The sequence below is a fragment of the Coregonus clupeaformis genome, chromosome 5 (assembly GCF_020615455.1).
Source record: "Coregonus clupeaformis isolate EN_2021a chromosome 5, ASM2061545v1, whole genome shotgun sequence".
NCBI lineage: Eukaryota > Metazoa > Chordata > Actinopteri > Salmoniformes > Salmonidae > Coregonus > Coregonus clupeaformis.
The window spans coordinates 4,087,876-4,115,182 of record NC_059196.1 but is presented as its reverse complement, the minus strand read 5'-3'; the positions used below and the strand labels follow the sequence as shown (position 1 = coordinate 4,115,182).

Sequence of the window (27,307 nt, the reverse complement as noted above, 5' to 3'; positions counted from 1 at the left end):
GCTTAATATGAGCAGCTGAAAAATAAATATAAGAACACTTATTTCACTCCACGCATCAACCACTGTTTGAGGAGCATGCTCTCGCTGCCCGACAGGTGATATTTCACCCAAACTCTTTATGCCATGGGCTCTTCAACCTTGTTCCTGCAGCTACCCAGTGCTTAACTTAATATTAATATTTCACTAAACTGTTGACAACCCTCTCGAAAAATAAATAAAGGAGAGAGAGGAGGAGATGGAAATGCATAGTGGTGAGATATTATGTATAGCTAAAGGTAATGTGTCACCCAATTAATCATTAAAATATATTTTTTTAAATCCCTATTACTAGGCTATTCAAAATGAAATACAAATTCACTAATTGTAGGCTAACTGTAAGCCGCCCTGCACAATCAATGAACCAACAGCATCGCCTAGGGCTATACGTTCTCTCCCAGACTCATGGATAGAAATGTTGGAGTGGAGCATAAGGTAACCAGTACATCCAGTATGCATAATAATACAGTCCACACTCAAAGGCAATTACTCTAATTTGTTTAATTTTGGAGTATAGGCTAGACCAATTACAGTGCATTCGGAAAGTATTCAGACCCCTTGACTTTTCCCACATTTTGTTACGTTATGTACTTATTCTGAAATGGATTCAATAGTTTTTTTCCCCCTCATCAATCTACACACAATACCCCATAATGATAAATCAAAAACTGGTTTTTAGAAATTGTTGGAAATGTATTAAAAATAAAAAACAGAAATATTACATTTACATAAGTATTCAGACCCTTTACTCAGTACTTTGTTGAAGCACCTTTGGCAGCGATTACAGCCTCTTTTCGGGTGACGCTACATGCTTGGCACACCTATATTTGGGGAGTTTCTCCCATTCTTCTCTGCAGATCCTCTCAAGGTCTGTCAGGTTGGATGGAGAGTGTCGCTGCACAGCTATTTTCAGGTCTCTCCAGAGATGTTAGATCGGGTTCAAGTCCGGGCTCTGGCTGGGCCCTGAACCTTTAAGTTGTTTAAAATGAGCTCACTGTTTTTCTGTGCAGGAGCTGATACAGAATGCTGAGGATGCTGGAGCCACAGAGGTTAAGTTTATGTTCGATGAGACAGAGTATGGAGTGGAGTCACTTTGGTCACATGACATGGCTCAGTATCAAGGTAGGTTTTTATTCATTCTCACAGATGATTCAGTTGACCAGATATAGGGACATTTTTGTTTTCAGTAATAAAAAGTCTCAGAGTAGTGAGATACAGTGGGGAGAACAAGTATTTGATACACTGGCGATTTTGCAGGTTTTCCTACTTACAAAGCATGCAGAGGTCTGTAATTTTTATCATAGGTACACTTCAACTGTGAGAGACGGAATCTAAAACAAAAATCCAGAAAATCACATTGTATGATTTTTAAGTAATTAATTTGCATTTTATGGCATGACAGAAGTATTTGATACATCAGAAAAGCATAACTTAATATTTGGTACAGAAACCTTTGTTTGCAATTACAGAGATCATACGTTTCCTGTAGGTCTTGACCAGGTTTGCACACACTGCAGCAGGGATTTTGGCCCACTCCTCCATACAGACCTTCTCCAGATCCTTCAGGTTTCGGGGCTGTCGCTGGGCAATATGGATTTTCAGCTCCCTCCAAAGATTTTCTATTGGGTTCAGGTCTGGAGACTGGCTAGGCCACTCCAGGACCTTGAGATGCTTCTTACGGAGCCACTCCTTAGTTGCCCTGGCTGTGTGTTTCGGGTCGTTGTCATGCTGGAAGGCCCAGCCACGACCCATCTTCAATGCTCTTACTGAGGGAAGGAGGTTGTTGGCCAAGATCTCGCGATACATGGCCCCATCCATCCTCCCCGCAATGCGGTGCAGTCGTCCTGTCCCCTTTGCAGAAAAGCATCCCCAAAGAATGATGTTTCCACCTCCATGTTTCACGGTTGGGATGATGTTCTTGGGGTTGTACTCATCCTTCTTCTTCCTCCAAACACGGCGAGTGGAGTTTAGACCAAAAAGCTCTATTTTTGTCTCATCAGACCACATGACCTTCTCCCATTCCTCCTCTGGATCATCCAGATGGTCATTGGCAAACTTCAGACGGGCCTGGACATGCGCTGGCTTGAGCAGGGGGACCTTGCGTGCGTTGCAGGATTTTAATCCATGACGGCGTAGTGTGTTACTAATGGTTTTCTTTGAGACTGTGGTCCCAGCTCTCTTCAGGTCATTGACCAGGTCCTGCCGTGTAGTTATGGCCTGATCCCTCACCTTCCTCATGATCATTGATGCCCCACGAGGTGAGATCTTGCATGGAGCCCCAGACCGAGGGTGATTGACCGTCATCTTGAACTTCTTCCATTTTCGAATAATTGCGCCAACAGTTGTTGCCTTCTCACCAAGCTGCTTGCCTATTGTCCTGTAGCCCATCCCAGCCTTGTGCAGGTCTACAATTTTATCCCTGATGTCCTTACACAGCTCTCTGGTCTTAGCCATTGAGGAGAGGTTGGAGTCTGTTTGATTGAGTGTGTGGACAGGTGTCTTTTAAACAGGTAACGAGTTCAAACAGGTGCAGTTAATACAGGTAATGAGTGGAGAACAGGAGGGCTTCTTAAAGAAAAACTAACAGGTCTGTGAGAGCCGGAATTCTTACTGGTTGGTAGGTGATCAAATACTTATGTCATGCAATAAAATGCAAATTAATTACTTAAAAATCATACAATGTGATGTTCTAGATTTTTGTTTTAGATTCCGTCTCTCACAGTTGAAGTGTACCTATGATAAAAAATTATAGACCTCTACATGCTTTGTAAGTAGGAAAACCTGCAAAATCGGCAGTGTATCAAATACTTGTTCTCCCCACTGTATTGTGCTGTTTTGTTGGTTTTACCATAGCAGCAGCAAACATCTGAAAACTGTCATCAAGATGATGATTTTATTTGGATTAACTTATTTCTTGTTTTGGTTCTAGGAATGGCCTTGTATGTGTACAATGATGCAGTGTTCACGACTGAAGATTGGAATGGAATTCAGGAGATAGCAAGGAGCAGAAAGAGAGAGGATCCTTTGAAAGTTGGACGATTTGGTATTGGGTTCAACTCTGTGTACCACATAACAGGTGAGGCTTTTATTGAAATATTATTTTACCTGCATATGAGTAAGGTGATTAATCTGTATTATGTTTCATATATCTTTCAATCTGCACGTTTTGTAAGTTACATTTAATAAATAAATAAATAAAATCTTGTTTGAATGTTTCAGATGTCCCCAGTATATTCAGTGGAGAACAAATCGGCATGCTGGACCCTCACCAGACGCTGTTTGGTGCCAATGAGTCTGGGCAGTGTTGGAACCTGAAGACAGACATGAAGGAGATCGCAGAGCTCACTGACCAGTTTGCACCCTACATTGGCTTATTTGGAAACTCCGGTAAAACTATCAAGGACGGCAGCTTCTCTGGAACTCTGTTCCGCTTCCCCCTCCGCATTAAACCCTCCCAGCTGAGCGCCAACATCTACAACAAAGAGAAGGTGCTAGAGCTCTTTGAGTCTTTCAAAGCCGACGCTGACACAGTTCTTCTCTTCCTCAAGAGCGTTCAGAAGGTCTCCCTGCATGTGCGTGAGTCAGACGGTACAGAACGCAAGCTTTTCCAGGTGACAGCAGGAGAAAACCCAGAAGACAAGCTAGAGCGTCCTAACTCTCTAAAGACCCTGGGCCTGGCCACAGACAGCTACAGCAACGGAGTGCCCAGCGGTACTGTCACGTGCGCCACCTACCAGGTCAACATCGAGACCCAGGACGAGACAGCCAAGGAGACCCAGAGGACCACCTGGCTGGTGTGTAATGGAGTGGGGGGCCGGGGCTTGTGCAGTGACTTGGACTCGCTGGCAGATGACCTGAAGTTCATCCCCACCATCGGCATCGCCCTGCCTCTCACCCGCATTGACGAGGACAAGGGCGCCACGTCTGGTTTCTTGGGGCGAGCCTTTTGCTTCCTGCCTCTCCCCCCTGGAGAGGAGAGCCTGACGGGGCTACCGGTCCACGTCAGTGGCTTCTTCGGCCTCACAGACAATCGCAGGAGCATCAAATGGCGGGAGGTGGACCAGTGGAGGGACCCTGCAGCGCTCTGGAACGAGCTCCTCATCGTCACCGTCATCCCCAGGGCCTACTTCACCCTCATCATGGAGGCCATCAAGAGGATCCTGACCAAGAAGGATGAAGACTTCCCCCTCTCCCCCAGAGATACATACAGGGCCTGGCCAGACCCAAACCGGATCAAGCCTCGCTGGAAGCCCATACTGGAGCCTCTGTTTCATGACTTGCTACAGCAGCAGGTCATCTACTCTCTCACTAACAGCTGGATCCAGGTGGATGAGGCTGTGTTTTCGGAGCTGGACACAGACGTGGACATCACAGAGACGGTGATCAGCTACCTTCAAAGCTCAGGGATGCAGGTGGCCAGAGTGCCTGCCGCTGTGGATGCTGTCCTGAACATGTACGTGACTAGGCCTGCCTCTGTGAAGAAGGTGACCCCTCACCTGGTGCGACAGGTGATCAGGAAGACCAAACACAAAGGGTCCTCTCAGGAGAAGCTGCTTCTGCTGGAGTTTGTCCTCAGTGACAATGGTTACAGCGACCTAATTGGACTAGAGCTGCTGCCTTTGCAAGATGAGACATTTTCAGCGTTCTCCTCCTCTGTCAGTGATAAGGATGCAGTTTACATTGCTTCGGAGGAGTACCCCAGGTAAAGAATTAAAGTCCTGAGACTTTCTCTATGCCACATATTTGAATGTAAGTATTGTTGACTGTCAACGATATGCTGGATTGCAGCCTGTGAGCTAAGATATCATAGTGTGTACTCTCTGTTTGTTTTGTGTTAAGGTCTCTTTACCCTGGACTGGAGGGACGATTCATACTGGAGGGCATTAAACCATTAGTTATGAGCAGCCTGAAGGATGCAGCCAAAAGCAGAGGTAAACCCCAACTCACATGTTACATGAAGTTCCTTTTATTTTTATATCCTAATATTAGATTTGGATACCAACATTATTTATAGGAAATAAGATCGATGAATCTAGAAGACATGCACTCTAAACTGTAGCTCAACATACAGTAGATTCAAAGCGTTACAAGGCAGCTTCACTGCCTTCACTGCCTAGTTCATAAACTCGAAGGATGTGACTGTGAAGGATGTGTAAGGTTTGTAGCCAGGTAGTAGTAACTCCTGGTCACCCCATTCCCCTGCTGCCTCCGTGGGACATTACACCTGGTGCACTGCTGATAGATAATTGATGACTGCTGAGTGTGTGTGTGAGCTGGCAGATGGGGGAGTCGGTTTGGTGCCTCACATTCCACTCACTGCTATCAGATCCTGGACATGCTCGCTCCCATACCCAACCTGGAGTTTGCCAAAAGGGCCAGGAGCCAGTCAGGGGGAATATGCTGAATTAACAGAAGTGTCCATTAAAGCCCTTTGCTGCACGGTCCAGAGAAAACAACGTGTCCACATCCTGACCGCCACATAACAAATCAGATCAGATACTTTATTTCACTATGTGTGAATCAAACATCGTTTTCACAGTGTGTATAATCTGGACATAATATGGCATTGAAGGATTCTTCATGTTGAGCTAGTTGTCTGTGAAACTGTTGAAAGGTCTAGCCTGGGCAGAGAGCATGCCATCATTCTGACTGCCAGGGGTAGCTAATATGAAGGGGTAAGGCAATAATATGCTGCTCTAACTGTATCCATTGCATTTCTGTAAATAAGCGTTGTGGATTCATTTGGAATATTGCCTTTCAGAAAAAGACTACAAACCTGAATAATATTGATAATATATTATTTTATTATTTTTCAGATTTATCTTTTTAGTTTTACGAGTTGACACAGTTCTAACTTTCTACTTTACTCAAAGCCTAAGTCATTTTCCTGACACCTCTCTGGCTCTCTGCTGGTCTGTTATTGCCACCTCATAGCTAGGACACCACTTTGGGAGCTGCTGCATGCATCAGAGATTGAATTATCCCCATTACACTTAATTAAGTGGGTCACATAGAAGTTTGTCTCACACAATAGACCCTTCACAGATAGCCATGCAGAACGACATCTGTATGATCCTCAGCCAGAGACACTAGAATTCCCCTACCTCAGCGGTGTTATATGATCGCTGCCCTACAGTGGCTGTTGCAGGCATTGACTGTCTGCTACTGCAGCTCTGTATCATGCTACTGCAGCTCTGTATCCTGCTGCTGCAGCTCTGTATCCTGCTGCTGCAACTCTGTATCCTGCTGCTGCAACTCTGTATCCTGCTGCTGCAGCTTTGTATCCTGCTGCTGCAACTCTGTATCCTGCTGTTGCAGCCTGAAGGCCCACCCCACCCAATAGGACTCTAGGGGCTCATCCTCAGAATCACCACCTCATCATCACAGTCTCTTGGCAGATTGATTGTATCCTCTGCTATCAATGCAAACTAGTATATCAAAGTAAACTCCATTACAGTTACATTTTAAAATAAAATTTATACAACTATAATGACATAATTAGATTTGTGGGAATCACGGGATGTAGTTATATTTAAATTGAAATAGTTTTCAGCGTGATAACCTAAATGTCTAAGACATGTACTTTAAATGTAATTGCAGTGCAACAATTTCTTTGGGGGTGTTCAGGTAGGTACTTTGACATGTGGTGTTGTGTCCCGGAATCATTTTTGACATTGACCCAAACCAATACACTTCTTTTAATGGGCACTATGCAAACTCTAATCTAATCTGTATCATATATTTAATGTGAACAGTAGCTAACATTGCCTCAACATTGATAAAGACTGAATAGAATACCTTTGTGGAAGTGGGAGCATTTGAAATATTATGTTCTCTTCCATCTAATTTGAAAAACGTCACATTTCATAGTGCCCATATTGTGTTTGTATTGGTTTAGCTATGCGAGTTCCCAGAAAAGTGTGTCTCTCTGGCAGTGTTAATTCTAACGTCACTGGAACGCACTTTGTCTTTGCTCATTGCAGAAATTCGCACAATCTTTATGTGTATCAGTCATTTAGTTAGAACTCATTGCAGAATTTGATAGAATTGTGATGTGACATTGTGAGTCTACTAAATATTAGCTTATTAAGTGTGTGTTATGCTTGCCATGCTGTGCATGGTAAGTTTAATGTAGTGTTTATGTTTTGCTGTGCTTTGGATTTTTTTAGTGTTGCAGTTAATCAAACTCTATTAACTAGAAATCTTTGTAATGAAATGGTTGTAGTTTGCCTAATTGATCCCATATGGTCTTGATGCAAATGATCATATTTTATTTAACATGATTTTCTAATGTCCTGTCGATCCCTACTACATTGCAGACCCAAAATGCAAATATCTCTTGTTGATAATAAATAAATAAATAAATATGCCATTTAGCAGACGCTTTTATCCAAAGCGACTTACAGTCATGCGTGCATACATTTTTGTGTATGGGTGGTGATACAGGTGGTGTTGATGGGAATGAACCTGGGGCTATGTAGTAAAGCTAATAAATCACCTAGAATGCCTGCAGGACAAACATTGTTAAATTAAACATTGGGCTTCTATATACAGTGCATTCGGAAAGTATTCAGACCCCTTGACTTTTTCCACATTTTGTTACGTTACAGCCTTATTCTAAAATGTATTAAATTGTTTTTCCCCTCATCAATCTACACACAATAACACATAATGACAAAGCAAAAACTAATTTTTAAAGATAAACTGAAATATTAGAACAGTTTTTTTATTTTTTTTGCAAATGTATAAAATATAATAAAACGGAAATATCACATTTACAAAAGTATTCAGACCCTTTACTCAGTAATTTGTTGAAGCACCGTTGGCAGCGATTACAGGCTTGAGTCTTCTTGGGTATGACGAGCTTGGCACATCTATATTTGGGGAGTTTCTCCCATTCTTCTCTGCAGATCCTCTCAAGCTCTGTCAGGTTGGATGGGGAGAGTCGCTGCACAGCTATTTTCAGGTCTTTCCAGAGATGTTCGATTGGGTTCAAGTCCGGGCTCTGTCTGGGCCACTCAAGGACATTCAGAGATTTGTCCCGAAGCCACTCCTGCGTTGTCTTGGCTGTGTGCTTAGGGTCGTTGTCCTGTTGGAAGGTGAACGTTCATCCCAGTCTGAGGTCCTGAGCGCTCTGGAGTAGGTTTTCATCAAGGATCTCTCTGTACTTTGCTCCGTTCATCTTTCCCTCGATCCTGACTAGTCTCCCAGTCCCTGCCGCTGAAAAAAATCCCAACAGCATGACCGTAGGGATGGTGCCAGGTTTCCTCCAGACATGACGCTTGGCATTCAGGCCAAAGAGTTCAATCTTGGTTTCATCAGACCAGAGAATCTTGTTTCTCATGGTCTGAGAGTCTTTACGTGCCTTTTGGCAAACTCCAAGCGGGCTGTCATGTGCCTTTTATTGAGGAGTGGCTTCTGTCTGGCCACTCTACCATAAAGGCCTGATTGGTGGAGTGCTGCAGAGATGGTTGTCCTTCTGGAAGGTTCTCCCATCTCCACAGAGGAACTCTGGAGCTCTTTCAGAGTGACCATTGGGTTCCTGGTCACCTCCCTGACCAAGGCCCTTCTCCCCCAATTGCTCAGTTTGGCCGGGCGGCCAGATCTAGGAAGAGTCTTGGTGGTTCCAAACTTCTTTCATTTAAGAATGATGGAGGCCACTGTGTTCTTGGGGACCTTCAATGCTGCAGAAATGTTTTGATACCCTTCCCCAGATCTGTGCCTCGACACAATCCTGTCTCTGAGCTCTACGGACAATTCATTCGACCTCATGGCTTAATACTTGCTCTGACATGCACTGTCAACTGTGGGACCTTATATAGACAAATCATGTCCATTCAATTGAATTTACCACAAGTGGACTCCAATCAAGTTGTAGAAACATCTCAAGGATGTTCAATGGAAACAGGATGCACCTGAGCTCAATTTCGAGTCTCATAGCATAGAGTCTGAATACTTATGTAAATAAGGTATTTCTGTTTTGTATTTTTTATACATTTGCAAAAAAATCTAAAAACCTGTTTTCATTTGGTCATTATAGGGTATTGCGTGTATATTGATGAGGAAAAACTGTGATTTAATCAATTTTAGAATAAGGCTGTAACGTAACAAAATGTGGAAAAAGTCAAGGGATCTGAATACTTTCCGAATGCACTGTATGTAGTTCCTGTAAATGATCATTGAGAAAGTCATCATTAAGATTTATATTCACCTTTGTTTTTGTATCTTCTACAGGAAGACCCTGCACTCAGGTACAAGTGCTAACACCTGAACGGTCAGCTCGACTCATAAAGGAGATCCTCTCAACAGTCTGGCCTACCAGAGACTTCACAGTCCAGTGGGACCCTGGGAACCGAGAGAAGAAGCATCCTACACGCTCTTGGCTAAAGATGGTTTGGAAGCATCTGTATATTAACTTTACTGATGACCTTAGTACCTTTGAAGACATGCCTTTGATCCCAAATGTGCCCCTGGTGGAAAGTGTGGACTCAATCGAGCTCCATCGTCTCAAAACTCCATCCCCTATTATCATTGTGGATGAGGAGGAGGCCCCACTTTCTGAAAGCCTTCTTGAAATCATGAAAAAACTTGGAGTAGTAGTGATGAGAAAGTTGGACTTGTGTTTGCAGCATCCTCTGCTGAAGAACTACATCCATCCTTCATCTCCCAGTATGCTACTGCAAATCATGGACAGGTCGTCAACCCAGAGAGTGGCCAGCCTGGTCTTATCCTTCTCTAGCAAACAGAAAGTGGCACTGAGGGACTTCCTGGCAGGGCTGTCTGACATCACAGAGAAAGAGAAGCGTATCCTCCTGGAGCTGACAATCTTTGAGAAAGTAGGGCCATGTTCAGAGAAAGGCATCCCAACATATACCTCACTGAGAGGAGCCAGGGCTTTACACCATACCGCCAAGTGTCCACCAGACGTCAAACTATCCATCAATGTTGTGGGCTGCAGTGATGAGGCATCCATCCGTCTCATTAAGATGCTGAACGTGGAACAGTTGAAAACCACTGAATGCTTGAAGATGGTTGTTCAAGACATGGAGAAAGGGTTTTACTCAAAAGAGGATATCACTAAAATCATGCTCTGGGCCCTTAAGCATCTGTCATTCCTAAAGAATGAAAACAAAGCTGTGATTGGATGGCTTTCGGCTCTGAAGTTCATTCATACGTTTGCAGGAAAATCTGTTGCAGCTACAGACCTTTTTGACCCTGAGCTGGAGATTTTACAGAATCTGTTCTACATGGAGGAGAAGAATAGGTTTCCCACAAATACATATATATCATCTCCTGATATGCTACATTCACTGAGACAACTTGGACTGAAAAATGAAGTACAACTCAGCGAAAAAGATGTACTTCAGGTGGCACAGAAAATTGAGGAATTACAGGGTGGCAATGAGCCAGAATGGGAACCAGTTATACAGAAAGCGAAAACACTGCTGCAAATACTAAATAGACAAACCAAGCTGGTAAAGTCTTCAGAAGCTCAGACATCCTTGCAAAAACTGAAATGGGTGCCAGTCTGCAAGGACAGACCTGTAAATTACCCAAAGTCTCTTGCCTGGATGGGAGACACCCATAACATCTGCTCATTCTCAGAAATGTGCGATATATCCCATGCAGTGCTAGTAGGTTCTTCAGTTGCACTTGTGGAGCGCACTTCTGCCGGCATGAAGAAGGCCCTGAAGTTATCAATAGAGCCACAGGTTGATCAAGTGTTACAGCATTTGAAGGCAGTGAATGACTGGCACAGATCTCAAGCATTTACTACAGAAGACTGGTATCAATTCCAACAGATCCTTATTGAGATTTATGATTTCATGCAAGCACACCTTGAAGATGCAAGAGAGGCAATGAAGTCACTGCCATTTGATTGGGTGTGGACTGGCAAGACCTTCTCATCACCTAGCCACACAGTTCTAAAACCCATTCCTGACCTAGATTTGCAACCCTACCTGTACTCTTTGCCAAAGACCATTGCAAAGTTTCACAAACTTTTCAAATTCTGTGGTTCGGTTGAAGAGGTTGTCCCAAGCCATGTGTTCGATGTGATCAAAACAGTAAGGCAAAGGTGTGAGGAAGAAATGACTAAAGAGGAAAGTAAGCATGATCTCCTCCTCCTGATAAATATTCTGAGATGGCTGTATAACAGTCACATTTCTGTGGACATTGACATGCATGTACCAATCCTTTGCTACAAAGATCCAAGCAAACTGGCCATGAAACCCATTCACGAGTGCACCTACTGCGACATTAAAGTGGAGGATCTACATGACTTGCTTGATGATACATCAGAGCCCATTATCTTAGTCCATGATGACATCCCCATGAAAACAGCAGAATGGCTGAACGTGCCATGTTTGAGTACAAGACTGATAAACCCAGAAAACCTTGGCTTTGAACAATCAGGCCAACGGGAGCCTCTGACAGTGAGAATAAAGAACATTCTAGAAGAGTATCCATCTGTCGCAGATATTTTCAAAGAACTTCTTCAGAATGCTGATGATGCGAGTGCTACAGAGTGTAGCTTCCTGATAGACATGCGGAAGAATATTGACATTCGAGAGAACCTGCTTGATCCTGGCATGATTATATGCCATGGCCCCTCCTTGTGGTCATTCAACAACTCTACATTCTCTGACACTGACTTTCTGAACATAACAAGGTTAGGTGGGTCAATGAAGAGATGTGAGGCAGACAAAGTTGGCAAATTTGGCCTAGGTTTCAACTCAGTTTATCACATCACTGACATCCCCATCATAATGAGCAGAGAGTTCATGATCATGTTCGATCCAAACATCAACCACATCAGCAAGCACATTAGAGACAGGTCAAACCCAGGAATCAAGATAAACTGGAGCAAACAACAGAAACGGCTACGAAAGTTCCCCAATCAATTCAAACCCTTCATCAATGTCTTCAATTGCCAACTTCCTCTTGCACAAGAGTCTCCGTACAAGTACGATGGAACACTGTTCAGACTCCCCTTCAGGACTGAGCAAGAAGCATCAGTGAGTGAAATCAGCAGTGTCTACTACAACACCCCAGACATCTACTCCCTTGTTGATGAGTTCAGCATATGTGGCCACCGGCTCATTCTCTTCACTCAGCATGTTGGCTCCATGGTACTGAAGTACCTGAAATATGAAGAGCCCAATCCAGCAGCAGCACAGGATGTTGTTACTATCAACAAAAGTGTATGGTCATCCAAAGCTGCATATGGGCCTCTGAGCATCCTGAAATCTGCAGCAAAGGTCATGAAAAAGGTTGCAGCCACCAATAGGGTGCCGGCTGACACTCCCAAGTCTGGCTGCATCATACGCATTGTGGTGGAGGAGTTTCACAATGTGTTCAAGCGCATAGTTGATCTCCAGTCACCCCTCTTCAGAGGTTCAGAGGAGGATCCTTCCTCACACTTTGAAATGGCTGCGAAAGACGGAAAGAACAGACGACTGACAGACGAAATGCCCCAAAAGGCAGTTGATCTCACAAACTGGCTCATTTGTTCATGTATGGATGTGACCGAAGCTCTCAAATTTTCACTTGGTGAGAGCGGAAAACGACTTGGACTAGTGCCTTGCGGGGGCGTAGCTGTTCTGCTCTCAGAGGAGGAGAATCGAAAATGGACAGTGAAGGCAAACACCAACCACACCAACCCGATAGGAGAGGTGTTTTGCTATTTACCTCTCAGAATCAAAACAGGCTTGCCAGTCCATATAAACGGCTGTTTTGCTGTGACATCTAACCGCAAAGAGATCTGGAAGACAGACACCAAAGGACACTGGAACTCAGTGTTCATGAGACATGTGATTGTCCAGGCATACCTAGCAGCACTCAATATGCTGCGTTCAATGGCAGAAAGTGGAGAACTACTTGACTACAGCTACTACGTAGCATGGCCTGATCCAAGTGTAGTACACGATGACTTCACATTGATCAGCCAAGGAGTCTACCAAGAGATCGCCAAAGGGCGTGACGGTGACCATGCAAAAGTTTTCTCAGATGGCAAAACCTGGGTATCAATCAAGTACGTCAGATTCCTAGATGACTCCTTGCTCTGTAGATCAGACATTGGTACTGCTGCTTTCAAGATATTCCTAAAATACCTCAAGAAGAGCGGCTCGCAAGACCTCTGTGCTGTTGAGCTGCCTGAATGGGTCAAGGAAGGTTTTGATGATGCTGGATGCAAAGAGAAGCTGATAGAGAACACCCTGACAGAAAAGCAGTTCTTCTTAGATGTATTTTTCCCCCATATCCAAGACATCGACAAAGAACTTTGTGACCCCCTAATGCATTATGTTTTGAATGACAAACTGGACGAATTTGCATCAATTCTTAGAGAGACTCCATGCATCCCATGCTCTGGCCCCAATCAACAATTAGTCTTACCATCCAGACTAATCCATCCAGAAGGAAGAGTTGCAAAACTGTACAATGCTGATGATGGAAGATTTCCAGAAGGAACCTCAAAAGACTACATGAATCCAGTGTGCTTGGTCAAGCTAGTACAGCTGGGAATGGTCAAAGATGACCTCTCTTGGGAGGATTTGATTGATCGTGCTGAATCTGTGTTTGATCTAAATGAAAATGATCACACTGCTGCATGTCTTCGGAGCAGCATTATTCTCAGTCTCATTGATGAGAAGCTGAAAATGACAGACTCAGGAGCAGGTAAACAACTGGAGAAGTTACAGGACATAAAGTTCCTTCCATTTCTGACAAAGCCTGCAGGGTTTTCACTACCATGGCATGGGAATACTTTCCCCCCGTCCACCATGTTTTCTGCCAAAGAGCTCTTTACGACTGACCACCAGGACACAGTGTGCTTGTTGAAGCCCATCCTTAATGAGAACTCTCCATCTTTCAAAGGGTGCGGCCCGATCACATTGGCTGTAAAAGACTCTCTCGGATTGATAAGAAAGCCAACAGTTGGACTAGTTGTCAGTCAACTTAAGGAACTTGCTAAGTCATTTGACGGAGTTACTTTGTATCAGGAAAATATTACCAATGCCTGCTACAAATACCTACATGAAGAAATGCTCCAGGATGCCAAAGCAAAGACACAGATCAATGAGGAGCTGAAAACCTTTTGCTCCATTCTGGTGGAGAACACTTACGTTGAGCCCTCCAAAGTTGCATTCTACCAGAACTTTGACGCAGCACCATATCTCTACCAGCTTCCCAACAAGTACAGAAACAGTTGCTGTGAGCTCTTTGAGAATGTTGGGGTTCAGTCAAGCTTCACAGTTGAGAACTTTTCAGCAGTCCTTGAATTAGTGAAACAGGAGTGTGGGAGAAGAGCACTCTCTGAGGATAGCTTTCAGCTCTCTCGCAGAATCATTAGTGAAGGAATATGGGGCTTAATCAGAGACAAAAAACAAGAATTCTGCCAAGCTACCTACGGGGAAATTCTCCTTCCTGACACCCATCTTACACTGCAGCCATCAAAGTCTCTGTGTTACAATGACTGTCCGTGGATCAAAGTCAGAGACACAACTGTGAAATATTGCCATGCAGATATTCCAAGAGAGGTTGCTGTGAAATTAGGAGCAGTTCCCAAACGTCACAAAGCCCTGGAAAGGTATGCCTCAAATATCTGCTTCACTACACTTGGAAGTGAGTTTGGACAAAAAGAGAAACTCACAAGTAGAATTAAAAGTATCCTCAATGCTTACCCATCAGAAAAGGAAATGCTAAAGGAGCTCCTGCAAAATGCAGATGATGCTAAAGCCACTGAAATATACTTTGTGTTTGATCCAAGAACCCACCCCACAGACAGAATATTTGATGACAAATGGTTGCCAATGCAAGGCCCATCTCTTTGTGTCTACAACAATCAGCCTTTCACTGAGGAGGATGTCAGAGGAATCCAGAACCTAGGAAGAGGAACAAAAGAAGCAAACCCTGGCAAAACTGGACAATATGGCATAGGATTCAACTCTGTGTATCACATCACAGACTGCCCGTCTTTCATTTCAAACAATGACATTCTTTGCATCTTTGATCCACATGCACAATATGCACCCGGGGCGACATCTGTTAGTCCTGGAAGAATGTTTAGGGACTTGGACTCTGACTTTAGATCTCAATTCTCTGACGTGCTAAATCTTTACCTGGGAGCTCATTTCAAGCTTGAACATTGCACAATGTTCAGATTCCCCATACGCTCAACAGAAATGGCCAAAATATCAGAGATCAGCTCTGTTCCTGCATCAGACAGAATGGTGCAAAACCTTCTGGATAAACTAAAATCCGATGGGGTAGAACTTCTCATGTTCCTCAACCACATGGAGAAAATTTCCATCTGTGAAATAGAGAACGCTACAGGAGACCTGAAGGTGCTTTACTCTGTGACTGCTAAAATCACAGATGGTGACCGTCTAAAACGCAAGCAATTTCATGCCTCAGTGGTGGATAGTGTGACAAAAAGGAAGCAGCTCACTCAAATCCCAGTCCAGCAGATAACCTACTCAATGGATATAGAGGACTCCGATGGCAATCTAACAACTTGGATGGTCTGCAATCGATCTGGCTTCTCCTGCATAGAGAAAGTCTCAAAGAGTGTGATTTCAGCCCACAAAAATGAAGACATTACTCTCTTTCCACGTGGAGGGGTGGCTGCATGTGTAAGCCACAACTACAAGAAGCCCCACAGAGCATTCTGCTTTCTGCCCCTTTCATTGGAGACTGGCTTGCCCTTTCATGTTAATGGACATTTTGCATTAGATTCTGCCAGGAGAAACCTATGGAGAGATGACAATGGAGTAGGAGTGAGGAGTGATTGGAACAACAACTTGATGACATCTTTGATAGCTCCTGCCTATGTGGAGCTCTTGATTCAGCTGAAACGACAATACTTCCCGGGACCTGATCCCACCATGACTGTGTTACAGGGAACACCAATTCACATCGTCAAAGACACTTTGAGGAAATTCCTGTACTTCTTCCCAGTCAATAGACTTGACATCCAGCCAGATTGGTACTGTCTTGTCAAAGCAGTGTACACCTGCATTCATGCTGACCTGAAACGTCTCCTTCCTGTCGTTAGGGCTCCCCACATTGACAACACAGACATGCACTCTGCCATATACATCTCCTGGGTGAACACATCCTCTGCCAACAAAGGTCACGCATTCTTTGACAATCTGCTGCAGGATGAACTTCAACATCTGAAGAACACAGAATACAACATCTCCTCACGCAAGTCTGTTGCAGAAAACGTCTTCCGACTCAAGGCCCTGCTTTCGGATGTGGGCTTCAACTTGGTCCACAGTTGTGATGAAACAGCCAGTCTTTACTTCTGTTTGGATGATGCAGGCATTCCCGTGAGCTATGTTACCCCAGAGGATGTACGAAAATTTCTCCTCACATTCTCGTCCCCAGACACATCTTGCCAAGTTGGGAAACTTCCCTGTCGACTCCAGCAGTCGAATTACATGCTCTTCCATAGCCTGAAGCTTCTGGTTGATTACTGCTTCAAAGACGTAGAGGATGAAATCAACATAGAGGGGCTACCACTGCTGATGACAATGGACAACATACTCCAGGTGTTTGATTCCAAGAAACCAAAGTTTCTGTCCACACACCATGAACTAGTCTCGTCAAGGAAAGAGCTGTTCATGAACACACTGTACATGAAGTACAACAACATCCTGATGAATTCAGGTGTTGCAAAGGTCTTCGACATCAGCAGTTTCGGGGAACTGTTGAGTTCTGTTCTACCACGTGAATACAGAACAAGAATCCCTGTGAAGTGGAGAGACAGCTACGCCAGTGAGTCTTGGCTTAAAGGTGCGTGGCACTTCATCAGTGAGAACATTGCAGTCAAGGAAGAGCAGGCAGGCATCAAAACCAATTTTGAGACTGTACTTGACCTACTGAAAGACTGGGCTTTGCTGCCAGGAATCAAATTCATGGTTTCAAGCAACAAGTTGGTTGTCCCTGATCACGATGTGTTGCTTCCCTTGAGTTTGATAAGCACAGCTATCTTTCCAAACGGGCAAAATGACAAAATCTTTCACATCCTAATGAAAGGGGGATGCATTCAGCTTGCTGTCAACAAAATATGCTTCAAAGAGAATCCTGTCCTGCCTTTTCTGGCACAGCATACAGCAAACATAGACAATCCATCCAGCATCCTGAAAGCACTGGAGTACATGATTCAGACGGCAGCTTTCAAAACAGGAAGCTTAACTGACAAAGACTTTGAGTCTCTTCTGTTGTACTTCAACTGCAATTTGATCAACCTCTCCCAAGAGGACATTCAAACTCTGAAATTGCTCCCATGCTTCAAAGCAGTCAGTGGCAGATACATCAGTATTGCAAACTTTGGGTCATGCTATGTTCTGGCAAAAAGTATTCCCTCTGCAGATATGGAAAAATGGGCCCACACAACATCCTTCGCCTTTCTCGCTGACAATCCACAATTGAAGGAACTGTATAGTTTCCTTGGATGTTTCCCAATTGATGATCTGGAAGTCTACCTGAGGCATCTCCTACCAAAGTTTGACAGCCTGTCATACGATGCAAAAATTGAGCATCTTGTATATCTGAAGCAGAGACTTTTGGCAATGGAGGAGTCATGTGGGATGAAGGATCAGCTGTATGAGAAAATGGAAGGTCTGTCATTCATATATGACTACACCAACAGACTCAAGTCTACCAAAATGTTCTATGATGAAACAGTGAAGGTGTTCGAAGTGATGCTCCCTCCAAAAGCATTCATACCCAATGACTTTTTCAAGAAGGTTGAGCAAGTGTCAAAGCCAAAAAATGGAACAGCATTTCTCACCTCATGGATCACATTCCTAAGGAATATAGGTCTCAAACACATTGTCTCTCAGCAGCAAATTCTCCAGTATGCAAAAGAAGTCAGCATCAAAGCTCAAACAGAGAACTGGTCCAAAGAAAAAGCCCAAATGATTGTTGATGTTCTCCTTAACCACATATTCAATGAGAGGACAGATCTATTTGTTGGCGCTTTCCTCAAAGAGCTGTCAATGATAGCATTCCTTTGTCCTGAGCGTGCACCCACTGAGCTGATCCGGCTCCATGCTCAATTCCAAGAGATGAATGGCACTCTCCCTCTGATACGTTTCAGTGGGTCTCAAGTCAATCCAAAATTCAAGCAAACTGATATCATTCAATTGCTATGGACATCATGTCCCATTCTCCCAGAGAAGGCCACACCAGCAGCCATTAAAGACCAGGAGGGAAGCACGCTGACTGGCCAAGAACAACTGGACTTAGTGCTGACCATGTTAAGTGTCAACTTGGAACCCCCCTTGGACAAAGTGATAAGCAACTGCAAAAATATCTGCAACATATCCAATCATGACGATGACATGGTGAAAACAAGAAACAAAGTCTTGAGATCCACCTACGAATTTCTCAATGCAGATAAAAGAGAGTTTCGCTTCCAGCTACAAGGGGTGAGTTTTGTCATGGTTGAGGAGGGCTGGAAACTTCTAAAGCCAGAGGAGGTTGTCATCAACTTGGACAATGAATCTGACTTCAAGCCATACCTATACAAACTACCACTAGAGCTTGGCATCTTTCATCAGCTGTTTAAGCTTTTGGGCACAGAGGATGTTGTATCAACAAAACAATATGCTGAAGTGCTGTGCCGTATTCACAGAAATTCAGAGGGTAAGCAGCTCGACCCGAATGAAATGAGAACTGTGAAAAGGGCTGTCTCAGGGCTATTCAAAAGCCTACAGAATGACCCAGTTCAGATACGCAAAGACTTTGAGAGCCTCAGAGATTTGATATTTTACCTGCCAAGTCACGATGGTAGATTAGCCAAATCCAACAGTTTAGTGTATGACGATGCCCCACACTACAAGAGCAGAATTCAGGGTAATGTAGGCGTTCAGATGCTTGTGGACATGAGTCAGTGTTATCTTGGCAAGGACCATTCCTTCCACACAAAGCTGATCATGCTGCTCCCACAGAAGCTAAGGCCAAGACTCCTGAGTGGTATCCTTGAGGAGCAACTGGATGAGGAGTCTCCCAAAATGTGCCAGTTTGGAGCTCTCTGTTCGCTTCAGGGTCGCCTTCAACTACTACTGTCATCAGAACAGTTCATCACAGGACTGATACGAATAATGAAACATGAAAATGACAACGCATTCCTTGTGAATGAGGAAAAAGCCATACGATTGTGCAAAGCACTTTGTGAGGGATTGAAGGTGTCTTGTTTTGAGAAACTCCAGACGACACTAAGAGTCAAAGGTTGCAGCCCTATCCCACACAGCCGGAGTGAAACACTTGCCTTCCTGAAAAGGTACGGGACAGCTGTGATTCATCTCTACATCCAACACTCAGACAGCAAAGACATTAATTTTCTATTAGCGCTGGCGATGACACTAAAATCTGCAACGGACAACTTGATATCTGACACCTCCTATCTAATTGCTATGCTGGGCTGTAACGACATCTACAGAATTACAGAGAAGCTGGACAACCTTGGCGTAAAGTATGACTCCACAGAGGCCTCAAAACTCGAGCTTCCCCTCCCTGGAACACCCATACCAGCTGAGATACACCATATACTCCTCATGGATCCAATGAATGTGTTTTATCCAGGAGAATATGTGGGTTACCTTGTGGACTCTGAAGGAGGGGATGTCTATGGCGGATATCAGCCCACTTACACATATGCCATCATTGTTCAAGAAGTGGAGAAAGAAGAGGAGGACAACCCAAGCTTCCTTGGGAAATGCTTCCAAATTGACATTGGATATAGTGAGTACAAAATAGTCAGTTCTCTTGATCTGTACAAATTCTCTAGACAAGAGGAAAGTACTCATATCCGAGACAGCAGAGCCCCATCGACTCCAACAACCCCCCCAGAATGTCGCTCTCCTGGTCCTGGTCCACGATTGGTGCCTCCCCTTTTTACTAGAAAGGAAAATCACAAAGTCCCTCCCACAAAACAATCTCCCAAAAAGATAAGACTTAGTGCATTGCCAGAAATCCTAAAAGACGTGACCTTAGTTATTGAGCAAGCTTGGAAACTCGCTGAAACGGAAAGGAAGAAGATCATTCGCCGGTTGTATCTCAAGTGGCATCCGGACAAGAATGCAGAGAATCTAGACGTAGCTACAGAGGTCTTCAAGCACTTACAGAATGAAATCAACAGGATGGAGAAGCAGACTCTGACAGATCAGCAGAACACTGACAGAGCATCCAGGAGAACTTTCTCAACGTCTTCCACCCGCTTCCAGTCAGAGAAGTTTTCATTTCAAAGATTTTACACATCGTGGAACCAAGAGGCAACAAGCCATAAGTCTGAGAAACAGCAGTTCCGGGAGCAGTTCACTACTTATGCAGGTTCGTCACATTCTAATCGCTTTTTTGTGCCCCCGACCTTCAAGTCTGTTGGCAATCCTGTGGAAGCCCGCAGGTGGCTCAGGCAAGCAAGAGCCAACTTTTCTGCTGCACGGAATGACCTTCACAAAAATGCCAATGAGTGGGTGTGTTTCAAATGCTACCTAGCTACGAAACTAGCCTTGATAGCTGCCGACTATTCTGTCAGAGGGAAGTCAGACAAGGATGTGAAACCCACATCACTGGCACAGAAAGTGGAGGAGTACAACCCACAGCTAGCAGGACTTGCCAAGGATGTCAACATATTGGAGGGATATGGCGTGGACAGCCTAAGAACTCGCTATCCTGACCTCTTACCCTTTCCCCAGATCCCCAATGACAGATTCACGTCTGAGGTGGCAATGAGAGTGATGGAATGTACAGCACGGATCATCATCAAACTTGAAACGTTTGTGCAACAAAAAATCTAATTCTGCCATGCGATTGGAACATATTAGACCATTTAAATAAAACAAATATGCATAGATCCACTGAACAATAGAATATTATAGTAGCTGTGTGCAATACTGATATGTATATTATTGTTTTGAGGCAAAATTAAGTATCCAGCTGACAGCTTAGATATGCAGCACGCCAGTACCAATATTGGTTCTGTGGCCCATGCATAATGTATACATATCTTCATATCCTAACAACAAGCTGTCTGAAAGTAATTTGATGTGGCTGTACCATTTTACAAATACACAAATTATCTTTAGCTGCAATGCTGTACATACAAATGCCCCAGCAATACTTTTTTAACCAAAGTCCCATGTTGAATATATTTGCTCTCAGATAATTGAGTACTATGCTGCTTTTTTACTTGACCTTTTATACAAGTATATTTTTCCTGCGATAGACAACCATTTGTCTGTACTTTGTTTGTTACCATCTAAAAAGTCAAGTTTATTGATTCTAGACAATTCTCTCATGTTGTCACTGTTGTCATGCAATGTGTTCTATTTGCAACATCTGAAAATCAACCAACAAAATTACAATCATATTTGTACTTTTAAAATGGAATTATTTTATATTTTGATGGTTGGTTTATTTTTATTTGTAATAAGTTGTAAATGTTCTGTATCATAGCCTTTGCTTGTAAATGGACAAAGCACTTTCTCAAAACACCTCTGGTACTTGCACTTGCACTTGTAGAGCGCTTGTGACAGACACCCCAGCAGATTGGGAGAAATAGACTGAATGGAAAATTCTGAATGTTACTTCTAGCTTTCATACGTCTATACTTTAGATTCTGTTTTATCATAATTGACTGTGTCTCCACTGAACTGTTTGTCAGTTTATTAGACTTTGAATGGTGTCTTTTAGGAGCACAATTGTACACTACATCTACTGTAATTATCTGTATGCTGACGAGTATGTATGATACATCAGGTACTTTTTGTAGTACTCATGATAAGAAAGCAGTTACCTGCTTTGAAAACGTCATGAGTCAAAATTATTAATTATGGATTGGGCTGACCAAAATGATTTAGGGCAAGGATTCATCCTTAAGAAAAATCGTGATTACTGTAATGAAGAACCATGGTGTTCTATAGATAGGTAATGTAACACATGTTTATTTTGCCAAAGTTGAATCAAGCTCTGTTTAATTTGGTTGTCTGATCTTTTCATATTAGAGAAATGTCGCAGGTGGCACCTTGTGTGGTGCATGTTTTTGTCAATTTTCTTTACTCTTTTCGTGTTTACATTTTCATGAATTATTTTTGGGACTAGAAATACACTGGCAACATATTGTTGATACATTAACATTTCATGTTTTTTATTTAATATCTGTTTAATGCCAAGGGGAATCTTTTGAAGAGATCTTTGACAAACTTTAGCAGAGGAAAATGTATATCTTGATGTACGCAGTGCCATAGTTAATAAATTCCCCCACATAAATTGAGTCAACCCTCCTGTATAATACATAACCAGTATAATACACTTAATGGTAACCTTAAAAGTGAGAATCTATTAAAAGGTACAGTTGCTGCCACCAATATATATATATATATATATACAGTGAGGGAAAAAAGAATTTGATCCCCTGCTGATTTTGTATGTTTGCCCACTGACAAAGACATGATCAGTCTATAATTTTAATGGTAGGTTTATTTGAACAGTGAGAGACAGAATAACAACAAAAAAATCCAGAAAAACACATGTCAAAAATGTTATAAATTGATTAGCATTTTAATGAGGGAAATAAGTATTTGACCCCTCTGCAAAACATGACTTAGTACTTGGTGGCAAAACCCTTGTTGGCAATCACAGAGGTCAGACGTTTCTTGTAGTTGGCCACCAGGTTTGCAAACATCTCAGGAGGGATTTTGTCCCACTCCTCTTTGCAGATCTTCTCCAAGTCATTAAGGTTTCGAGGCTGATGTTTGGCAACTCGAACCTTCAGCTCCCTCCACAGATTTTCTATGGGATTAAGGTCTGGAGACTGGCTAAGCCACTCCAGGACCTTAATGTGCTTCTTCTTGAGCCACTCCTTTGTTGCCTTGGCCGTGTGTTTTGGGTCATTGTCATGCTGGAATACCCATCCAGGACCCATTTTCAATGCCCTGGCTGAGGGAAGGAGGTTCTCACCCAAGATTTGATGGTATATGGCCCCGTCCATTGTCCCTTTGATGCGGTGAAGTTGTCCTGTCCCCTTAGCAGAAAAACACCCCCAAAGCATAATGTTTCCACCTCCATGTTTGACGGTGGGGATGGTGTTCTTGGGGTCATAGGCAGCATACCTCCTCCTCCAAACACGGCGAGTTGAGTTGATGCCAAAGAGCTCCATTTTGGTCTCATCTGACCACAACACTTAAACCCAGTTCTCCTCTGAAACATTCTGATGTTCATTGGCAAACTTCAGACGGGCATGTATATGTGCTTTCTTGAGCATGTGGACCTTGCGGGTGCTGCAGGATTTTAGTCCTTCACGGCGTAGTGTGTTACCAATTGTTTTCTTGGTGACTATGGTCCCAGCTGCCTTGAGATCATTGACAAGATCCTCCTGTGTAGTTCTGGGCTGATTCCTCACCGTTCTCATGATCATTGCAACTACACGAGGTGAGATCTTGCATGGAGCCCAAGGCCGAGGGAGATTGACAGTTCTTTTGTGTTTCTTCCATTTGCGAATAATCGCACCAACTGTTGTCACCTTCTCACCAAGCTGCTTGGCGATGGTCTTGTAGCCCATTCCAGCCTTGTGTAGGTCTACAACCTTGTCCCTGACATCCTTGGAGAGCTCTTTGGTCTTGGCCATGGTGGAGAGTTTGGAATCTGATTGATTGATTGCTTCTGTGGACAGGTGTCTTTTATACAGGTAAAAAACTGAGATTAGGAGCACTCCCTTTAAGAGTGTGCTCCTAATCTCAGCTCGTTACCTGTATAAAAGACACCTGGGAGCCAGAAATCTTTCTGATTGAGAGGGGGTCAAATACTTATTTCCCTTATTAAAATGCAAATCCATTTATAACATTTTTGACATACGTTTTTCTGGATTTTTTGTTGTTATTCTGTCTCTCACTGTTCAAATAAACCTATTATTAAAATTATAGACTGATCATTTCTTTGTCAGTTGGCAAACGTACAAAATCAGCAGGGGATCAAATATTTTTTTTCCTCACTGTATATATATATATATATATATATATATATATATATATATATATATATATATATATATATATATATATCAGTGGGGGAAAAAAGTATTTAGTCAGCCACCAATTGTGCAAGTTCTCCCACTTAAAAAGATGAGAGAGGCCTGTAATTTTCATCCAAAAAAAATCCAGAAAATCACATTGTAGGATTTTTAATGAATTTATTTGCAAATTATGGTGGAAAATAAGTATTTGGTCACCTACAAACAAGCAAGATTTCTGGCTCTCACAGACCTGTAACTTCTTCTTTAAGAGGCTCCTCTGTCCTCCACTCGTTACCTGTATTAATGGCACCTGTTTGAACTTGTTATCAGTATAAAAGACACCTGTCCACAACCTCAAACAGTCACACTCCAAACTCCACTATGGCCAAGACCAAAGAGCTGTCAAAGGACACCAGAAACAAAATTGTAGACCTGCACCAGGCTGGGAAGACTGAATCTGCAATAGGTAAGCAGCTTGGTTTGAAGAAATCAACTGTGGGAGCAATTATTAGGAAATGGAAGACATACAAGACCACTGATAATCTCCCTCGATCTGGGGCTCCACGCAAGATCTCACCCCGTGGGGTTAAAATGATCACAAGAACGGTGAGCAAAAATCCCAGAACCACACGGGGGGACCTAGTGAATGACCTGCAGAGAGCTGGGACCAAAGTAACAAAGCCTACCATCAGTAACACACTACGCCGCCAGGGACTCAAATCCTGCAGTGCCAGACGTGTCCCCCTGCTTAAGCCAGTACATGTCCAGGCCCGTCTGAAGTTTGCTAGAGTGCATTTGGGTGATCCAGAAGAGGATTGGGAGAATGTCATATGGTCAAATGAAACCAAAATAGAACTTTTTGGTAAAAACTCAACTCGTCGTGTTTGGAGGACAAAGAATGCTGAGTTGCATCCAAAGAACACCATACCTACTGTGAAGCATGGGGGTGGAAACATCATGCTTTGGGGCTGTTTTTCTGCAAAGGGACCAGGACGACTGATCCGTGTAAAGGAAAGAATGAATGGGGCCATGTATCGTGAGATTTTGAGTGAAAACCTCCTTCCATCAGCAAGGGCATTGAAGATAAAACGTGGCTGGGTCTTTCAGCATGACAATGATCCCAAACACACCGCCCGGGCAACGAAGGAGTGGCTTCGTAAGAAGCATTTCAAGGTCCTGGAGTGGCCTAGCCAGTCTCCAGATCTCAACCCCATAGAAAATCTTTGGAGGGAGTTGAAAGTCTGTGTTGCCCAGCGACAGCCCCAAAACATCACTGCTCTAGAGGAGATATGCATGGAGGAATGGGCCAAAATACCAGCAACAGTGTGTGAAAACCTTCTGAAGACTTACAGAAAACGTTTGACCTGTGTCATTGCCAACAAAGGGTATATAACAAAGTATTGAGAAACTTTTGTTATTGACCAAATACTTATTTTCCACCATAATTAGCAAATAAATTCATTAAAAATCCTACAATGTGATTTTCTGGAGAAAAAAATTCTCATTTTGTCTGTCATAGTTGACGTGTACCTATGATGAAAATTACAGGCCTCTCTCATCTTTTTAAGTGGGAGAACTTGCACAATTGGTGGCTGACTAAATACTTTTTTCCCCCCACTGTATATATTATTATTTTTTAAATATATTTTGTTTCATTTGAACTTGAATAGTGTAACTAATGAATTGGTTATAACTGGAACAGGAATTAAATACAGAAACACTGGAGAAGTAACAAGTATCCCAATGTATGGGCATGTATTCTGTGACTATAGGTAGTGGCATGGGATTGTCTATGGACATGTGAACAAAGACCAGGAAATACTGCATGTTTGACTATTTTGTCTCTCTGAGCCATGGCTTCTGAATTTTTATGATGTACTACTGTTGCAGAAGTGCTCCAGTAGAGTGCATCAGTGCTATACATTATGGAAAGATAAGTAATACGCATTGGACTACTAATTGTCGCAAGACAGAAAGAAGGTGATCATGGAACTTTAAAATAAAGAGATTATCCTTTTTGCCCCCCTGGTATTTATAATGTTCATGGAAAATGTATTTTCAGATACATAATTTTAAACAATGAAACATACATTTGATTCTGTTAAAAAGACAGGAGCTTATTCTTACAAGAATAGCACAAATGTTTTATTCAAACATACAAAACCTGCCACACATGTTCCACAATTTATCAAAACATCCTCAACTTCACTGAGGACTTTAGAATATTTAAAACATTCATACTATACTGTAACAACAAGCAAACACACATAAAACGATACAACATGGGTTAACAGTGAACAGTAACTTATTATAATCTAGATTACAGTCAAGGTCGTGACAAGATAACAACAAGCTAACATTTTTGCTCAAATCAAAAAGTACAATAAATATTCCCTAAAGTAGTAGAACACATAGGCAACAGGGGCCTCATTTATCAAAGGTGCGTGCGCACAAAAAATACTCTAAACCTTGCGTGCGCCAGTTTTCCTGCAGCGGTTGTTATTTATCAATTGTGAACATGACAGAAAAGTGTGCATATCCCCACGCAAATCTCCAACAATGCGTGTGCACAACTTTTAGAAGGTTGATCAACTGTATTGCAACAAATAGGCTTATTGTTTGTTTGGGGAAAATGGGAGGTGTTTGATGCACAGGAATTATAATGATGGTATGCTAATAAAAACATTCAAACGTATGCCTAATGATAAAACAGATGCATTTGCCATTGGTAAGGAGATAGTATAGCAGTGTGTTGTCTAAAATGTTTATTTTACTTTTATTATATAGGTCTAAATCATAATCCTATTGCAGGACGTCTCCTTTACTGACATGACTGATTTCAATTATTCCCACTACACAACAAACAGTAGGCTACCATTTATCAATCGCTAATTAAATAGCCAAGCATGCTCGAAAGTAAATAGACCGGTAGCCATGACATGTGACAGTAGGCTATGGGTAGGCTACAGTATTGCTGTGCAATAGGATTAGGAGTGCGACATCATAGCCTATTTCAGAGCCTATACCATGGCAGGCGATAGAAACACAATGATGTATTGATAAACAAAATAAAGCAAATTTGAGAGAGTGGTGAAAATGCATCCTAGCTGTTCCAGTACACTTCCAGTCATTGCACTAGTTAGCAATGACTCCAGAAAGTACCTTCAACTTCCTTCAAACTGCACGCAGAGACATACAAATGGTATCCATGAGTTCATCTGACTGGAAAGATTAAGAAGAAAAAGTTGCCAA

General features: G+C 42.8%; 1 protein-coding gene across 1 annotated transcript in view; it reads left to right on the top strand.

The window, feature by feature from the left end:
- LOC121558689 (sacsin-like) overlaps positions 1-22,318 on the top strand; it is a 31,779-nt gene extending 9,461 nt beyond the window's left edge. Inside the window, exons 6-10 of the mRNA XM_041872098.2 lie at positions 1,047-1,158; positions 2,966-3,112; positions 3,256-4,738; positions 4,876-4,967; positions 9,271-22,318. Coding sequence (XP_041728032.1) covers positions 1,047-1,158; positions 2,966-3,112; positions 3,256-4,738; positions 4,876-4,967; positions 9,271-20,843 — 13,407 coding nt within the window. The 3' untranslated portion in view covers positions 20,844-22,318. The remainder of the gene's footprint in view (positions 1-1,046; positions 1,159-2,965; positions 3,113-3,255; positions 4,739-4,875; positions 4,968-9,270) is intronic.
- Positions 22,319-27,307: the final 4,989 nt, after the last annotated feature.